The sequence below is a fragment of the Cygnus olor genome, chromosome 1, assembly GCF_009769625.2.
Source record: "Cygnus olor isolate bCygOlo1 chromosome 1, bCygOlo1.pri.v2, whole genome shotgun sequence".
Taxonomy (NCBI): domain Eukaryota; kingdom Metazoa; phylum Chordata; class Aves; order Anseriformes; family Anatidae; genus Cygnus; species Cygnus olor.
The window spans coordinates 101,925,764-101,944,635 of record NC_049169.1 but is presented as its reverse complement, the minus strand read 5'-3'; the positions used below and the strand labels follow the sequence as shown (position 1 = coordinate 101,944,635).

At 40.4% G+C, this 18,872-nt stretch overlaps 1 protein-coding gene across 1 annotated transcript in view; it reads right to left on the bottom strand.

Annotated features, from left to right (window-relative positions):
- PRMT8 (protein arginine methyltransferase 8) overlaps positions 1 to 10,884 on the bottom strand; it is an 83,225-nt gene extending 72,341 nt beyond the window's left edge. Inside the window, exon 1 of the mRNA XM_040574253.1 lies at positions 8,293 to 10,884. Coding sequence (XP_040430187.1) covers positions 8,293 to 8,367 — 75 coding nt within the window. The 5' untranslated portion in view covers positions 8,368 to 10,884. The remainder of the gene's footprint in view (positions 1 to 8,292) is intronic.
- Positions 10,885 to 18,872: the final 7,988 nt, after the last annotated feature.

The following is an 18,872-nucleotide window of genomic DNA, read 5'->3' as shown; positions in this document are numbered from 1 at the left end:
AGACGGATTCTGAAGATCTCCAAGTAAGGAGATTCCACCACCTCTCTGGGCAACCATTCTGGTGTCTTGTCACCCACTCAGTAAATAAGTGCTTCCCAATGCTAAGAACAAATCTCTTATATTCCAGTTTGTGCCTATTGCCTCTTGTCCTACCACTGGGCACCACTGGCTCCATCCTCTTTGCACCCTCCCTTCACGTATTTATAGACATTGACAAGATCCCTTCTAAGGCTCCTCTTCTCCATGCTGAACAATCCCAACACTCTCAGCATCTCTTCATAGGATTCTACAATAAATTATCATGCTGAGAGCTACTTTCACACAGAAGCATTGCAGGATGTTCAGTATTTCTTTCATTATTAATAGAACACTTGTTAAAGTGTTCAAAAATCTTCATCAATATATGTTCAACTCCAGTAGGATCTGAACTGCACCTGTTAAAAAGGTAGCTACATATTTTATTTTGAAAGCAGTTGGGGATAACCATGATGATAAAAACCAAGCTTGTATGGCTTTGTGAATAAGCTTTTGTTATTCCACACTCATCTTTTAAACATAGTTAAGAAAGGGATAAGAGAACAGATGCTCCTAACATTTCATACAATCGTGTAATGATCAACCCTCAATTCCTGAGCAAAATCACTTGACACTCATCTTTTTTAATACAGTCATTATATACAGATATGAGCTGTTTTTGACTGTATGAATCACAGAATCGTAGAATATCCTGAGTTGGAAGGGACCCACAAGGATCATTGAGCCCAACTCCGAGCTCCACACAGGACCATCCAAAAAAACCAAACTATATTTTCGAGAGTGTTGTCCAAGTGCTTCTTGAATTCCAGTAGGCCTAGTGCTGTGACCACTTCGCTGGGGAGCCTGTTCCATTGCTCAACCACCTTCTCAGTGAAGAACCTTTTCCTAACATCTAGCCTGAACGTCCGCTGATGCAGCTTCATGCCATTTCCTGGTATCCTATTGCTGGTCACCAGACAGGAGATCAGTGCCTGTACCTCTGCTTCCCCTAATGAGGAAGCTGTAGGTCCCCATGAGGTCTCCCCTCAGTCTCCTCTTCTCTAGGCTGGTGACAAACCAAGTGAATTTAGTCATTCTTCATACGTCTAGCCCTCTAGACCCTCACCATCTTTGTAGCCTACCTTTGGACACTCTCTAATAGTTTTATGTTCTTCTTATATTGTGACACCCAAAACTGTACACAGTACTCAATGTGAGGCCACACCAGGGCAGTGTAGAGCAGAACAATTGTGTCCCTTGACTGGCTATCAATGCTGTGCCTGATGCACCCCCAGATACAGTAGGCCCTTCTGGCTGCCAGGGCCCACTGTTGACTCATAATCAGCTTGCCATCAATCAAAAGCCCCAGAGCCCTTTCCACAGGTTTCCACAGGGGCTTTCTCCAGCCCCTTGTCACCCAGTCTGCACATATATCCAGGGACGTCCCCTCCCTGTTGCTCTTGTAAAACTTCATGTAGTTGGTGATTGCCCAGCCCTCTAATTTGTCAAGATCTCTCTCTGCTGAAACAGGTGCACTTACATCAGGGTAAACCTGTTTTGAGGTCTTAGAATACTCAACTCTATCTGCTGAAAAAATACCTTGCAAGCAAAAACACTGTTGCCTTCCAACTTACAAGGGAACAAAGACGTTTTATGAGTTTAATGAGAAGCACTGTTGGCTCTCTTTTGAGAAAAGAACAGACCTATCATATAGGAAGATGGCACAGAGATTTTTTTTTTCTTTAACAAAATAATTAACTTGAGGCTACATGACAGCACATCTTCTGTTTAAAAAAAAATTAGAAGAAAAGTTTCATGTTTTTGTGAAAATCAGATAGTAATAAATAATAGCACCTTCTTTGCTTGAAATCCTTATCTATACTTGTCTCCTTTAGGGTTCATCTGCTTAAATAAAAATTCTCTTAATAGAATAGTACTGTAGTTAAAACAAGCTAGGAAAATGATCTTCACAGTAATATTCAGAGTAGATGACAGAATCAAGATTATATGCGTCAGGTTCAGCAAGGACAATTAGACTGTGATCAAATATGAAGGTGAGAAGGTGCATGAGGTGGAACTGTGGCGAGTTGATGTTGAGCTGCTGCCCAAGATACTGATACTGAGACTGGTGGGAAGTAGTGTTCCATTTCCTCTGGTTCTACTCATTGGAGAGGTGATTGGGATGGATCTTAGAAAACAGTATGTGTGTGTGCATGGCAACGAGAGTGCATGAAAAGTTTTCACTGTCAGAGTCTGTCTCTTTTTATAAAGTAAACCTAGCAGTGTCTGGGTGATACTTTTCCACTTGTGTCAATAAAACTAACGTGGTTTCAAAATGAACACCCTTAAAGAGATCTGATTTGAATGCAATGCCTACACCAAAGGCCTATTAGGCAGAAGAAATGTATTGTCCATCGTGACCACAAAAAGAGGAAACAGGAAGAGCTTGAGAAAAAAAGTTATACCTTTAAATCTAAGTTAAAGCTAAGATGATGGCTAAATATTGCCGCATAAAAGTCAGAAACAGACACCTAAATTTTAGTTGGAGCCACTATAAATCAACACCAATGAGGTGGTGATTGATTTTTTGTTATGAAGAAGAGGAGGCATTTATGAAATATAAATTAGGAGTAAGTATTGCCCAGTCCATGAACTGGATCCATTTCCTGCTGCCCTTTCCTCTGCAAGTTTTTAAACATGGAAGACTATGCTGATTCCAGATAAATTGCTTCTGAAGCATTGTCGTAACTATGTGGCAGGTGATGGTGCCATGTCATGTTTTATAGTCAGATATACACATTGTCAGATGGCTAAACTACAGACATTCCCTTTTCCAGATGCTTACTTATCACATGTTGTGGAAGGGCATCTGTTTTGAACAGATGTACTTCCAGTCAGGTCTATGAAATACTTCCAAGCTTCTGTGAGAGATTAGCCCATCCTGACCTTCTGCTAATAGAGAATGAAAAGATGTGAGAACTGAATGCAGGGTACTTAAGAATTCCCCATAAAAAATGGGAAAAGCATGAGGAAAGCATCCATTGGTGCACACTGAAAAACAGGGAAGGAAGCCATTCAAGAGCTGAACCTTGAGGTAAAAGCAGAAACTCTCCAAAATACATAAGGTGTGTTATGTTTTCTGACTCACTTGGCTTTGCTGGATAATGATCAGTGAAGCATCATGCTCATTACACAATATGTTGAGTCAATCATTTCTGAGCTTAACCATTGATTAAACATTTGTGAGACAGTGCTGGAGCTGGTAAAAACAAATTCCAATGGAGAATTTCAAGGAAGCTCTAATACATTAAATGAGGAAGCAGCCCTGGTGACAAAGGACATGGAAAAGACCAAGGTACTCAGTGTGTTCTTCACCGTGGTCATTTCTAGCAAGATCAGCCTTCAGGAATCCCATGTCATAGAGAACACAGGAGCCTGGATCAAGGAAGCTTCATTCTCACTTGGAGAAGGATCAGATTGGGGAATGTTTGAGGCCGACCAGACCTACATACATCCCAGAAGTCTAACAGGATGTATCTGCATGTGCTGAGGGTGCCAGTCAATGTCATTGCAGGGCTACTCTATAATCTTTCAATATGCTGACCGGGAGAGATTCCTGAAGATTGGAAAAAAAAGAAATGTCTTTTCATTGTTCAAAAAGAGCAAGGAGGATTGAGGAAACTACAGGCCAGTCAGCCTCCCCTCAATTCCTGGGAAGCTTATGGAGCAAATAATCTTGGAAACAACTTCCAGGATTATGTCCACATGAAAGACATGAAGGTGACCATGAGTAGTCAGCATGGAATTACAAAGGGGAAATTGAGCTTAAGAAAACTGATCTGGTTTTCTGCATCTGATGAGGTAACTGGCTTGGTGGATAAGGGAAGAGCACTGGATGTTGTCTTGACTTTTGACACTGTCTCCCATACACAAGCTGATGAACTATGGGTTAAATAACTGGATAAAGAGGTGGACTGAAAACTGTCTAACAGCCATGCCCACTGGGTAGTGATCAGTGGAAGAGTCCAGCCAGAGGTCAGTCACTAGTGATGTACCTCCAGGGGTCAATACTGGGTCATATACAGCTTAACGTATGTGCTGGTGACCTGGATGACGGGGCAGAGTGTACCCTCAACAAATTTGCAGATGACACAAAATTGTGAAGAGTGTCTAATAAAACTACTTCAGATGTGTTGCCGTGCAGGGGGACCTGGACTGGCTGGAGAAATGTGCATAAACAATCTCATGATACTGAAACAGTTACACTCATATGTATGGGGAAGCATGTCCATTATGTCTGTTAATTCAGATCTTCAAAAGATTTTTTTTTCTAACCAGAACCTAAGGTTTATATAATAGGACCTGCAAGGAGGAGTCTATTTTTTTTACCATTGATAAATTGCCTAATCTCTCTTTTCTCTGCAGTACAACAGACTTCTTTTCTATCAACACTGCAAAGTCTTCAGCATGAGAATTGCATCTTATGAAGTCACTGTGCATTCTACAAAATGATCCCAGTTTCAGGTCCTAGAATCTAAGTTTTGCCACTTTTAAATTAATGTTTGCCACTTTGAAGTGAATAACTAACCTATTACATGTAGATGTGTATATTTGTTGGATGTGTACATAAACTTTGGCACTTTTTGCTATTCCTTTCACCTGGCACAAGTTCACCAGACACACTCATGCACATATCTCCTTTGGAAATCTCACTTCTTTCAATTTCTTTCCCACCACTGATATCAGGCCTACTATTAATATGGCTTCCATGAATATCCACCTACATTTAATATAAAAAGCTCCACAAGCTGACATCCATGGCAGGTCAGCACTGTGACATTTGAGAAATCTTCATGTGTATGTTCTACAAAGAACAATTTATCTTTTATTTTGTTTTCTGTCTGAATGCATTTGATTATCTGTAGAGAACCCAATTCTGGACCTTTATTTATGAAAACAGACCTGATTTATGTATACAAGCCTTCTTTCTTGACTAAAGATACAGAGATTAATTTTTTATATTGTTTTTCTGAGAGATTCTACAGCTTTTGTTCCAATGAACAACGTTCTCTTGAAGTTCATGGGATGGCCTAGGGGAATAAAAACTTTCTAAGTAATTGTTTTCATTTTGCAATCTTCGAAATCTGAAAAACATTATCTGAAACCATTCTAGCAAGTTTTATATTAGTGGGACCCCTATTGCCTTCACTGAGGCTCTAAACAGAAAGGACTTTTGAGGGTTTTATTTCCATTGACATTTACTATTCTACAAAGCACTTAGACTCCTATAAACACAAGAAAAAAAGCAAAAACTGTTCCAGTTAAAACTCTGGCAGACAGACTGATATCTGGCTGTTATCAGCACACTTACATAATTGTTGAATAAAATTACAGAACTATTTTTAGCTTGATCCAATATCCATCTGCACTTGTGGGAAGACTTCTATTCACTTAACTAGGCTTTGGATCAAGATATAAAGCTGTGGGTATACTGATAATGTAGATGTTTGTACAATCTGGTAACAAGGTAAACTTACTCTTGTAAGTTTAGTGGTGATTTATTGCTTTTTTACTACATTGTATCCTTGTTTGCAGAATATCGTGAGTATTGACATAGTGTAGCTTTGGTTTTCGTTTGTCTAGACTTGCTGTCATCGTCTCTTGAAGGTTTTGGGGCTAAGAAGATCGCATGATGGTCATCAGAGGGGAATCAAGAGAGTAAAATGTTTCTCATACAGGGTCCATGTTCTCTGTTTTAACATATTCTTTGTAAACTGTTCTACTACTGAAACAGTATACTTGCCATATTTGACCTTGAAAAGATTAAGACTCTTTTAGTTGTGGTAGATTTCAACAAAACAATGTATTTTACTGTGACGTTGTATCATATGTTCACTAGGAACTTCAAATCAGTCTGAATAAGAACTATAATGTTTTTTTGGAATGATTTGCCGGTGGGGCATTTTGACCATTTGTTAAGTGTTTTAACTGTTCATCTCTCTCTGGATGACATTTTTCAAATCATGCCTGTCACCATGGCAACAAAATACTTCAGAAATTCAATGAGTATCAGACCCTGAACATTAGTGAAAAACAACTGGTTTCAAATGAAGCAAATTTATACCAATTCCTAATTTTCTCCTACACCATGACAACTCCAAAAGTGAGGTGCTTTGATCTGCATTCCTTCTGTCACAGAACATTTGATAACCTCAAAAGAAAGTTAGAGAAATATAGGTTTGAAGGTCAAACTGGTATCATATGACTTTGCTAAATATAGATCCTTGACTAGTGAAAGAGCTTCAAAGGTCCTGGCATATTTTATCTGGAGCATTTCTAAGACCTCTCAGAACAAAACAGAGCTTAACATCACTAAGATGAAAATTAATAAAATAGGAAATATCTTGGCACATGTTATGAGTATAACACTTCTGGTTTTAAGGCACATTAGAAGATGCCTAATCTACAACATTTTCACTCTCATTTCACAAATCTGTCACTGGTGGATACTCTGAGGAGAGGAAGCACAGCATTTTAATATAGTCCTGTATGCAGCATTGTAATGAAACTTATCGTTAAAAAAGCCTTCTCCATAACAGCACATTGCAGTGTGTGCAGCATTGCACAAACAGAAAAGCAAAGCTGTTTAAACAACAAAAATGTACTAATACAGAGCTGAAATAGAAGAGGAATATTTAAAAAATCTTCTCTCACCTATTTGTCTGCTATTATCTAAAGATGATTTCCACTGAATAGGGGCTTTAAAATGAACTGGTTATGCTTGTATATTTCTTCCTGCAATACGGTCCAGTATCCTGGGTCATTTAATGTAATACATTCTGTCAGTACTATGACAGTTTACAGATGTGCAGCTAGACTTCTTGCTACATATAGATGTATCTTCTGCAAACGGTACTCTATGGAGTTGTAATGCAGTAACAGGCACTTTCTTTGATTTACTGCTTACATTAAACTACTTTAAGATAATTCTGGACTTCATCTGGCATGGCAAAGCAGGCATATTTATAAACATCAAGCACATCTTTCTTAGCAGAGGGAGCACTATTGCCCTATTAGGAGGAGTAACATGGGATTCGTGAGGGAGCAGGATACCTACTGTGAGGACTAATTGAAAGCAGGAGGCATTTGGCAGAGACATGGAAAGAAGCAAGAGGGGGAAGTCATGTTCTCACTAATACTGAAGCGGTGCTTTTGTTCTTTATTATCTGCAGGGCAATGGGAAGGAGGGTCAGTGTTACCTGTGCATGTAATGGCAAAGCCGTTGAAGTTGATTGGGGTGCAATATCCTTGGGGGCCCGCACATGGCTGTGCTGTATGTCGCGTAACCATACGTTAAATGTTCAGTGGGAGTGTTAGGCACAGTCTATTAATAGAAACGGGGAGTTTGGCACGCATTAGCACATTTGCCTGCCTCCTTCTCACATGCTCCCAGAGAAACTGGGATTGCATCCTGCATCCTTCTGCTTTCCCAGAGCTGAGACATTGCATACCACTGTATCATTTAAGAAGACTCAGTCAGGTCAAGACAACCCTAGGGAAGCAAATGAGGGCTGTTGCTGAGATGGGAAAGGTTGAGGGAACCAAACGTTATTTGGGGGAGGGGGGCAGCTGATTTCTTGAAGAAAAAATGGAGAGCTCACAGGATACCCACTCAGCCCAAATGAAATGCAAAGCTCAGATGAGCCGGGCGCAAGGGGAAATGCTCTTCCTGCCCTCCGCTCTTTGCTCAGGCAGTTGCGCTTGGTGATAACTGGGGTGCTGCAGAGATATATTTTCCTTAACTCCCCCAAGTAGTCCTGCCCCACCACTGCATTCTCTCAGGCGAAAGAAACACTAGGAGCTGGCCAAGGTGCTGTAGAAAAAGACCTTCTTTGTCCATGACAGCCTCCTCAAACACACAGTAACAGCCCCCTCTCCCTTATCGCCGCCCCCCCCCCCTTCCCCGTTCCCCATAGCGACACAAAGCCTCTCCTCTAGCCTGCCCGCTCTCGCTCACCGAGCCTCTCGGGAAGAAGCCGTAGAGCAGCTGCTTCCGGGAAGCCGCCTGAGCGACGAGACGGTCCAGCCGAGTGCAAAGTTCTCTGCCAGGGGGGAACGGAGCGGGAGGGTGGGAGCACATGCAGAAAACCATAGAACAGCGGAGGCAGGGACATGCCGAAGGATCCAGGAAAGTTTATCTGCGCTTACTGCTGTTTCTGCTAAGGGAGCCCGGGTGGTGGGGGAGTTGGGGTGCAGGGCTTTGCCTCGCGTCCTTACCTCAGTGCTCTCGGCAGCGTTCTCCGCCATTTTCCTCCTCAGGAGCAGGCAGCGGGAGGAGTGTTTCATTCCCATAAGAGCTAGCCAAGGGGTTGGGGCTTCGGGGTTGGTGTTTTGTTTTATGTTTTCAAAGATTTCCGAACACTTGTGTGTGCCAGAGGACAGGGAGAAAAATATTACGGAAAGCAGCAATAAATCAGTCTTCTCTGTTCTTTCTGCTTCGTCCACAGGAATGTTTATCTTCTTTTGGCATCAGGAGCTCCTTGGGCACTTGCAAGTTCTCCTCTTTTCCTCTCACTTGCACTTCTAGTAGGCTCTTAAGATGATCAGAGAGGCGGCACACACTCTTCAGGTTAAACTAAAGGGCTGTCGGGTTGCGAATCCTCCCCTTCAGAGAAAGCAGTCAGGCTAAACAGGAGAGAAGCACCAGCTAAACCGAACTTGGGCGTGCAGTGACCAGCTGGGCATCTTTGTGTCCTGTGGGTATTCTTCCAGAGGCAGAGGGAGCCAGAGACAAAGCAACAGGACAAGGAAATCATAGCCCTTTAGTTTCCTTCTTTGGGCTTCTTTTTCTCTAGGTCTCCAGGAAACTTCCTTTAAAGACAATCACAGTATTTGCCACTGTCTTTCCATTAATGTCTTCTGAAACAGCAATCTTTCTCCTCCCTTTCCACTTTTGTTAAATGCTCAGTGCCCTTCTCTGGGAATTGCACTCACGTGACTTTCGTAGAAAAGCATTATCTCAAGCTCCCCCCACTCGTTGCCTACGCCCTCTCATACACAGGCACGCACCCACGCACACCCACGTTGTCTCCCTCTCACACAGGCATGCAACATTTTCCATCCTGTCTCATCTTTCAAATCAGCAATATTTTCTTTGCAAAGACACTCGTCAAGGATCTTACAGGGCTGCTGAAGAAGCCTACTTCAGCTTCTTTCCTCCGAGTTCTTTGCTCCAAGTAGCAAACCTGGTTTCTTAAATTATCTTAATCTCCTGTATGTGCACCCATCTTCTGTTTCACTTGAATTTTTCAGCAGGATCCACACCATCGGATAACCATGAATTGTAAAAATACAGTTTCAGGTTGGATGCAGCTACCGCTGAAAAAGGTGGGTGGGAGGGAGGGTGAGAGGGGGGTGGGGAAGAAGAGGTCTCGCTGGGGCTAAGGATGTTTTGTAAGCTTGGATTATTTATTTATTCATTTATTAGACATCTTTACCTAATGCCATCTTCCTCCATGACAATGCATCACAACGTTCCACTCATTTTGTTGACATGTTTATCGAGCTGTTGTTCCTCCATCCCCTCCATCGCTTTCTCCTTTCTAGTTCGGAGTTTCCAGTTGGGAGAATTAGGTTTACCTCACTCGTATTGCTGTGGGTATGGGTAGGAGTGGGGGTGTGTTACATAATTAATCCTTCCAACTTCACATTCTGCAGCTCCATTTCCAGCCCACTGTTCTCACGTTTTTGTTTTGTTTTTATATGGAGGAGGTGAGGAAATAATGCAGGTGTGTGGGTGTGTGTAGCTTGTAGGATTTCAAGGACTAGAGCAGGATTGCTCTTCTCTGAATAGTTTGAAATCATTTCTTCTGGGGGTGTCAATAGAGACCTGAAGAAAAGGTTTGAAAGATTATTTTCTGTGTGTTATTTTAAGCATGTATCCTGCTCAGATGCTACATCAGTGAGAGATTGTGATAGATTTTGCTTTTTTGTCCCCTACACACTATTTTAATGTCTTTTAATTACAGCTTATCCTCAGCTGAGCTCTACAATACTGACATGTCATCAGCTACTGCCAGAACCACAGGAGGCACCCGTGCACAGGAGGCTGAAATATTCCAGGGGTGGAGGAATGGGGATAGAGAATATAAATTAAGGAGCAGAGAGCAAAAATATTCTCCCACCCCATGGAGATAAGGAACTAGGTGCAAAGAAATTAAATAAGCTAATTTCTCCCTTTTACTTGAATGACTTCGATAAATTTGTGTTCAGAGTAAACACAGATCAGCAGGTGTGCAACAGATTTCATGGATATGCAATAAATCACATAGAAGTAAGCAACCCAGGGAAGCTGAAGGTATGTGACATGCTGATATGTCAAATGGCAATGAGAACATGCCATGTAGGGGACAATGGTACGATATGGAAATGTTTCCGAATATGAGAGTATGTTTTAGAGACACATGCCATACAGTTTCATACTGGGCCTCTGTAAGATATTTTGCAAAGCCATTTGATTATTCAGTTGTTCAGAAGCCTGCTTTTCCTTTCAGATCAAATTTATCCTAACATCTCAAGAGCTTTCATTAGGTACATACTGTTGCTAAATTTTTTCAGTAATCACCCACTAGTCTTTTATTTATAAAGTGGAATTTATTTCACACTCTTTCTGTATAAGGTTCAAATGGCAACAGATGTGGAAGCAGGGCATTTTCCCTGTTTTTGAGGGGACGTTCATAGAGCTCTTGAAGGTCTTAAAACTTTCAAAACATGAAAATTCATAGGTAGCTATTTTAGAGTATTCCAAAGTTGCCCTTAGTCTTGGGCTATGGAACATTTTCTCATTAATTAACGTTGATTTCTAGATGGAGGGATAAGAAAAAAAAATGTGCAAATAGAAAATGAAAGTCTCTGCAATCCTTTTTTTCATATTGTTTTTTTCTGGTATGTCATGAATATCTGATAATTAGCAAGTGCATGAAATTTTAGTCAGCATGCATTTTGGCTGACCTACATAGTTTTCATGTATCTTCTCTATTTTCAGGTAGTACACATAGCTAAGATTAGTTTAATAAAACCTTTTAGAGTATCTTCTTTATTTTCAGGTAATACACATAGCTAAGATTAGTTTAATAAAACCTTTTAGAGTAAACCTGTGTTCTATATAGAGAACAAGAAGTAGATTACTCAAAACAACTCTAGGACATGTTTTCCATTTTTCTTTGACAGCTAAGTCTGTATTTCTAGTTTCAGCTCAATCGCTCTTTAGTCAATTAAATGAAGCATCAGATTTTCAAAAGCACTCAGCAACTAGCAAAACTAGCAGGCAGAGATTTGATATAGATCCTTCCTTCTTCCGGTTCAGATATTATGTGACTTGACCTGGCATTTGTTCTCATCTTCTTCCACTTCTTTCTTAACACACGATATCTGACTGCTCATCCTTGAACCTAGTGCTTTACAGAAGGAAAAAGCACTTTACAGGAAAACCTTCCAGTCTCAGGGTTTCCAGCATAAGCATGAGTATTTTGGCCCTGAACTCATTTGAAAATCTTCCAGATGGTTCGTGTCCTCACTCCTCCAGTCCTCCTTTTATGCTCTATGTGTGATTGAGGAAACTGCCTTGAAAACACACCATTTGCTGTAAGCTGTTTTATTTCAAAGGGAAAATTATTTGTCCTTCAGAACTTTATTATTTTTTTTTACTCAGTTTGTGTGTTGAAGTTATTCCTTGCAAGAATCAATTAGAAATATCTTTTCAAAGACTGAAACCACTGTGTTTAAACATACAAATATGTATGTGTACATACATATACTTGGCCAGACCTTCATACAGGCCTCAGTGCAATTTCCTGTTGATACTGAAATTCACAGGAACACCGAAACTGAGAATACTTAAGAATGAAAATAGGCCATTGAGACTGAGTTTTGGAACATATTTCTGACCCCTTGTTTTGTTAGATCTCAAAGAAAACAGCACTGTCACATATATAATAGTTTTGTAATAGTAAAAGTGTGTTTGTAACAAAGCTAAGAGATGTCAAAAACATTCTGAATTTGAATGCATCATATGTAAAGTAAATATGAAGGTCACAAATAGAAGTAGAGTAGAGCTGAAGAGAAAATGAAAAAGGAAGCATTTATTACTTCCTATTTCTATAGTAGCAGCTGTGGCTGCAAATGCTCTGCTACTTGCTCTGTGTGGCAATATTGTGGTTCTAACCCTCTGGAGGATCAGGCTTGTTCCCAGTTTTGCCACTAGCTTGGGTGAAATCCACAGGTCTGCATTTGAGGTAAAATAAGCCCATGAATAGGTACAGACTGAGAATCTGACTGCGGAGCAGTCCTGGTAGAAAGCATCTAGGGGTTACAGGATAGGAGTGTAGAGCTAGGTTGAATATGATTCATTATGCTTTTTCACTGCATAAGAGGTCAACTGAATGATTAGCTGCATTAAATGGAATGTGGCCTATGAATCAAGGGAAGTTATGATCTGTCTATGTGGTATAGTTGAGACTGTATCTTTGATTCTCTGTCCAGTTCTTGGTCCCCTGGTTCAAGAAATAGGTGGACACATTGGAGATGGTTCAATGGATGATTACCAAGATGGTCTGTTATGGCACAAAACCTCTGGGGAAAGTAGAGCTTGCTGGGTATGGTGCAGTGGAGGTCAAGCACTCAGTAGTGGCTTATGACTAGCTTTAAGAATTGTTAGACGATGGAACCAAACTCCTCTTGGTAATGTCAGGTGACATGAAGAATGCAACAGCTTCAAGTCATGGCTTGGGAAATTCAGACTAAATGCTGGCCAAAAAAAAAGCATCTTGCTGCATAAAGAAGCACAACCCTTTGAACTTTATACATCAAGGAAAGCCATTTTGTTTCTGTTGCAACATCATTGAAATATGTGATCAGCTAAAGAAAAACACATACATGAACAAGAGAACATCTTTTTCCTCTGATTAAACTTTCTCTCCAAAATAAATTTTTGGGGGAAGAAGATGAAATGAGGGTGCTGCTGTAATGATCCCAATGAAGTGGGTAAGATGTACTTCAAGCATTGACAATTTGGCATCATTTCAAAGCAATGGCAATAGATTGACAATCAAAGTGCTCCAGTTAAACTGCGTGGACTGGAATTATAAGGATGAATAAGGAAAGGAAAAGAAAATGTGGAAAATGAAGCAGGTCAGGTGGAGGACTGGCAGAAGAGGACTGACAGGGAAAGTGAACAAATCTGTAGCAAGTGGAGAAGCACAGGGTAGCCATGACAGGCAAAGAATATTTAACGGTGATAGAACAGCTGAAGATAGGAGAATTTAGAGTAGAAGAGCACTATAGGTCACAATAAATATTCACATGCCATGGATCAGTGTTAAACTATTGCATTTGTTACGCTTGAGTGTTCTGTTATAAAAAAACCAGTCCTTCCTTTGGGATATGGGCACAAACTGAAATACAGGACATTGAATGCTAAGAAAAAAAAACAAGAAAACAACCTTCTATTGTGACAGTGACCAAACAGAGGTTGCCCAAAGATATTTTGAGTCTACATCCTTGGAGATATTCAAAATCAAGCAATTTGGTCTAGTTGATAGTCCTTTGCATGTAAGGATTGGACTAGGTGATGTCTCAGATGAAATTTTTACACAGGTCTGATGTATCAACAATTCAAGATTTATTAATTCCTTTATGGTAAATCACAAATTAGACTGTTTTTGTTAGTTTGTTAGTTTGTTTTCTTTTTAGTAGCACTTAATCATCAGTTAATCATTAGCCTATTTAACACAATAATTCAGTAGTTTTTGCTACAATCAGAACAGCAAAGTAGTTAAAGATTTCATAAATGGCAAGGTTCACACACGAATTATGGTAAGATATTAGCAGTTTCTATAGAGCAAGGGATTGGGGATTTCTATACAGTGAGGCATTAGGGATTTCTGTACAACAAGGTTTTGGGGATTTCTAAACTTAGTTGCATGGTCAAGAACTTTTCATCTTTTGGTGAATTACTCACCCTTCTTTACATCTGCATATACAGTGGACCATTGAACCTTGAGGAGTCTTGCCCTGAGACCCATCCCATCTCAGGGGGTACTATTTAGTAGTATTTAGAGGACCATGAGGTGATTGGCTTTAGGAAGTATTTTTCCATCCTGGCCACAATTCAAGTTAGGTAATTCTTGTGTTGCCCACCAACCATACAACCATACATTCCAGTACCTTCCATATTGTACAGTTCTGGTATCCAGGTAGCAGGAGTTCCAGGTACAGTTATGGAGTGCCTAATCATCCCAACTCACTGAACTTGTAACAGTGGCAAGAACATAATGTTAGTTTATCCTGAGATCGCAGAGTGCCCTGGCAAGGGCAAGGGCGAGGGGGAGATATGCACCACCACAGGTGATCTTCAGAGGTCCTTTCCGGCCTCAGTGATTCTGTGGTTCTATGTGATTCTGTGAAATGATATTTCTCCTGAAGCCTTGAAAAACAAAGAATTTGTATGTACGCATCTGTACCCAAATGATTTGATAATGCAGCCAACGTGTTAACAGAAAAAAATATGTTCAGAGAAGTAAAAGACTATCGCTTGCATTTTGTTTAGTGGTATGTATTTTGTTTAGTATGGTGGTATGCATTTTGTTTAGTGGTATGTATTTGTCTGAAGAGCTAAACTACTTTGTAATGCTCTCCTTCATAAGCTATCAGTGGACAGAGAACGTTTCATCTGGGCACACGGCATATCAGAAGAAAGGTGAGGTACTCTCAGAAGCATGTACCCAATCTTTACTGAAATGAAATGGAAATTACCAGCTTCCATGCTATATTGTCACTTTCTGCTCTTTTGTGATGGCTTTTAAAGAACTTTCATTTTTGTGAAAAACTCTTTCTGCCTCGTTTGCAGGAATCAGATGGAATTTCTATATTTAAATGAAAGACCCATTTCTGTTTCATCTGCCCTGCTTTTCTCTACAGCTACTTTCCTTAACAAGTATGAGGTGAAGGTCAGAGAAGTAAAAATATCCTGATTTCATTCAAACAGGGTATTTTGTTGCTTTGTAAGTATGATACCTTAGTAGTTTCGTTGTTTTTTTTTTTTTTTTTTTTTCCTCTTAGGTTACAGTATGCACTTTAACTTTTAAATTGTTGTGTCATACAGGCTTAAAGGAATTTGACTAGACCATTGATGAAGCTAAAATAATTGAGATTACTTCTGTCTTTTTTTTTTTTTTTTGCCTAATGTCTCTGTTGTCTGTCATCTTCAATCCACAGTAAGGTGCTTTGAAAACTGGGCCCAGAGGGTAGTGGTCAGTGGCATGAAGTCTAGCTGAGAACCAGTAACTAGTAGAGTACCCCAGGGGTCAATACCGGGTCCAGTCCTGTTTAACATCTTCATTAATCATCTGGATGACAGGGCAGAGTGCACCCCCAGGCCGTTTGCTGGTGGCACAAAAAGTGGGAGTGTCGGATACACCAGAGGGTCACCCTGCCATGTAGAGGGACCTTGACAGGCTGGAGAAATGGGCTGACAGGAACTTAATGAAGCACAACTAGGAGAAGTGCTAAGTCCTGTGCCTAGGGAGGAACAACCCCAGGCACAAGTGCGTGCTGGGGGATGCCTGGCTGGAAAGCAGCCTGGCAGAAAAGGAACCGGGGGTCCTGGTGGACACAACGTTGCATACGAACCAGCAATGTGCCCTTGCTGCAAAGAAGGTCATTGGTATTCTGGGCTGCATTAGGCAAAGTATTTTCAGCAGGTCAAGGGAGGTAATCCTTCCCCTCTATTCAGCACTGGTGAGGCCACAGCTGGAGTACTGTGTCCACTTCTAAGCACCCCAGTGCAGGAGAGACAAGGACATACATACTCAGGAGAATCCAACAAAGGCCACAAAGATGATTACAGCACTGGAGCGTCTCTCCTCTGATGAAAGGTTGAGAGAGGTGGGCCCGAAAAGCCTAAAGAAGAGAAGGCTTTGGGGGCATCTTCATGTAGATAAGTACCTGAAGAGAAGGTGCAAAGTGGACAGAGTAGGGCTCTTTTCAGTGGTGCCTTTACTAAAAGTGTTGTTAGGCGTTGGAATGGGCTGCCCAGGGAAGTGGTTGAATCACCATCCCTGGAGGTATTTAAAAGATGTTTAGGTGTAGAGCTAAGTGATATGGTTTAGTGGAGGACTTGTTAGTGTTAGCTCACTTGTTAGGTGATCTTGGAGGTTTCTTCCAACCTAGATGATTCTGTGATTCTGTGATTCAGTGACAGCACAAGAGGCAATAGGCACAAACTGAAAGACAGCAGTTTCCCCCTGAACATCAGAACAGTTTTTCACTGTGCAGGGGACTGAGCATAGGTTGCCCATTGAGGCTGTGGAGTGTCTCTGTTTAGGGATATCCAGAAGCCATCTCGATTTGGTCCTGCTAGAGCTGGGGGTATCAGACCAGAAGACCTCCAGAGGTCTCTTTCAATTTCAACCATTCTGTGATTCTGTGATTCTTGGTTTCTCTCACTTTATCTTTTTCACCCATCGTCAACTCTCCTTTTTTTTTTTCTTTTTCTTTTTTTTTCTTTTTCTCTCTCACCTTTGTTGTGGAATTGACTATTGATTTCTTGTTAGGTTGGAAAATGCTGGAGGTATTTTATTTACCATGTTCAGGGATATGCATAACATTTTGAGAGCACTCTCATAAGGTGTTTTAAATAGAAGGTCTATGAGAATCACTGCAGCCATTTAAGTCAGGTCTGGCAGATAGCTGTCTGTCTTATTCTCTTCTATAACTGTCATATAGAGTAATTCATTCTGTTACGTGTCTCAGTATTTGCTCAACAACTCTCTTTCAACACATGCTCGTGAGTTCAGCTGTAAATACTGACAAGCAAGCAACTTTAATTGTGATAGGGGGTTGGCATTATTTTCTTCCCAGTTTACATTTTTCCTTCCTCTTCCAGACAGAATTGCCCAAATCCTGTTGCATCCCACAAAAACAAGAAAAATAAGAAAGTCTGCATGTATTTCATGAGCTGGAGCAATGTGGCTTATTTTCCAGAACTAGTCTAGAACTGAACCAAAGCTAGGTCGTACTTGCTTATAATACTGCCTGATGATGGTCCCCAATAAATTAAATACAATCAGTCTAAAGTGTAAGAAAAAGGCACATGTTCTCTCATGCACTTTATGTTCTAGAAATACATAAAAATGATGATTTGGAAGTATTTAATCCATGTGTGTACCAACTTCCAAAGAAGGTAGGCAGGTGAAAGGAAACCTAGAGTAATCTAAAAACATAGAAGATTCATGTTACAAATATATTTAAGGCATGTTTTCAAAGTGGCATGTGAAAGGTCATGTTCATTCTGGGAGAAAATGGCTCGAGAAATTTGAGACCTGATGTTACCAAAAATAATATGTTACTCTGTGTCTTGCTGTCAGAGTAAATAAATAAAAATATATAGCTTTAAGCCACAGTAAATCCTATAAAGGTCCCTGGAAATGATGGTCAAAGAGAAGTATAGACCTTGAAGAACAATTTTAATGGGAAAGCTTATTGAAATTTCTGACACGTATGGGTGAAATACACGTGGTTAGAAGCTTAGTCTCTGCCTCCGGTTTACTGTATACCTGTTATTTACTCTGTTCCAGTATTGCAATCTACAATATTAATATCCAAATTCATATTAACCTGTAATATTAATCTGCCTTTTGGGTTGTGGAGAATTAGTTGATTGCTGTACATTCTTTATTTTGCACATGCTTGAAGAGAATACAAAATGCTCTCTAAACGCAAAGACACCACCCGGATTTTCATTTCAGGTAATATAATAGGACATGATCACGTATTACAAAGATTTACCAAATATTTTTTCCATCCGAACACCAATAAAGCACAAACCAAACATGTTTTATTGCCAATTAGAATCTTAAAATTTGCAGTATCAAAGATCAAACAAAACTCTTCACACTGTGGTTTGCAAGAGGAAGACAGCAGGAGAGGTCTAGGACATAGTCAGGTAGAGAGCACTGTCAAATAAATAGTCTAATCTTCATTATTCCCTTGGGCTAAACGTGTTTTATATGGTTTTAGATTAGATTTTTAAAAGTTATTTTGGCTGAGTGATACTCTGCCATATCTAAACACTGTATTATCTTCAGCACAACTATAGTTGTGAATGAAAGAGACAAAATTTTTCACATTAGAAAATACCCTAAGAAGACAACAATCATGAATGGATCTTGTGGCTTGATCTATCTAATTTTAAGCTTTTATTGTGATATAAGATTGAAATTCAAGTTTCTCCTTTAGTTTGTGGCTATGGCAAAGGCTTGTGGAAGCTATAAACTGTTAGTGTAATAATCAGTGAAAAGGAAAGAAACCACTGGTAGGTAAGGAACTCGGGTAGCTATTGCTTGACATTAGTAGAGTAAATTTGGTGAAGCCTTAGGCTGCAGCATGAACTCTACGTTGTACGTAGTGGTGATTGAGCAACAGTGAGTCACATTGTATGAGGGTCTGGGTGATACCAATGGGGGAGGGGAGGATGTGCTGACCAAGGATGATGCCATATGGGAGCCTGTCCCCAGAGATAACAGTAGTCATCCTGCCCCACAACAAAGAACCTCCAATCTGACGTGTGTCGGGATCTGACTGGAATACAGTGGGCAAAATGATTTTATGGGTATAAGAACCCAGGGTAAGACTTGAATGGGGTCCCTTTGGGATCTTTATATTCATGGTTTGCTTTGTTTCCTTCAGGTAATAGATAAAACATGAGAGAGAGAAAAAGGGTAACATCCCCAACTACAGTATTTCTCACTTGTTCCAGTGTCAGAATTCCATCCAGATCAGGTAAGAATACTTGTGGCACA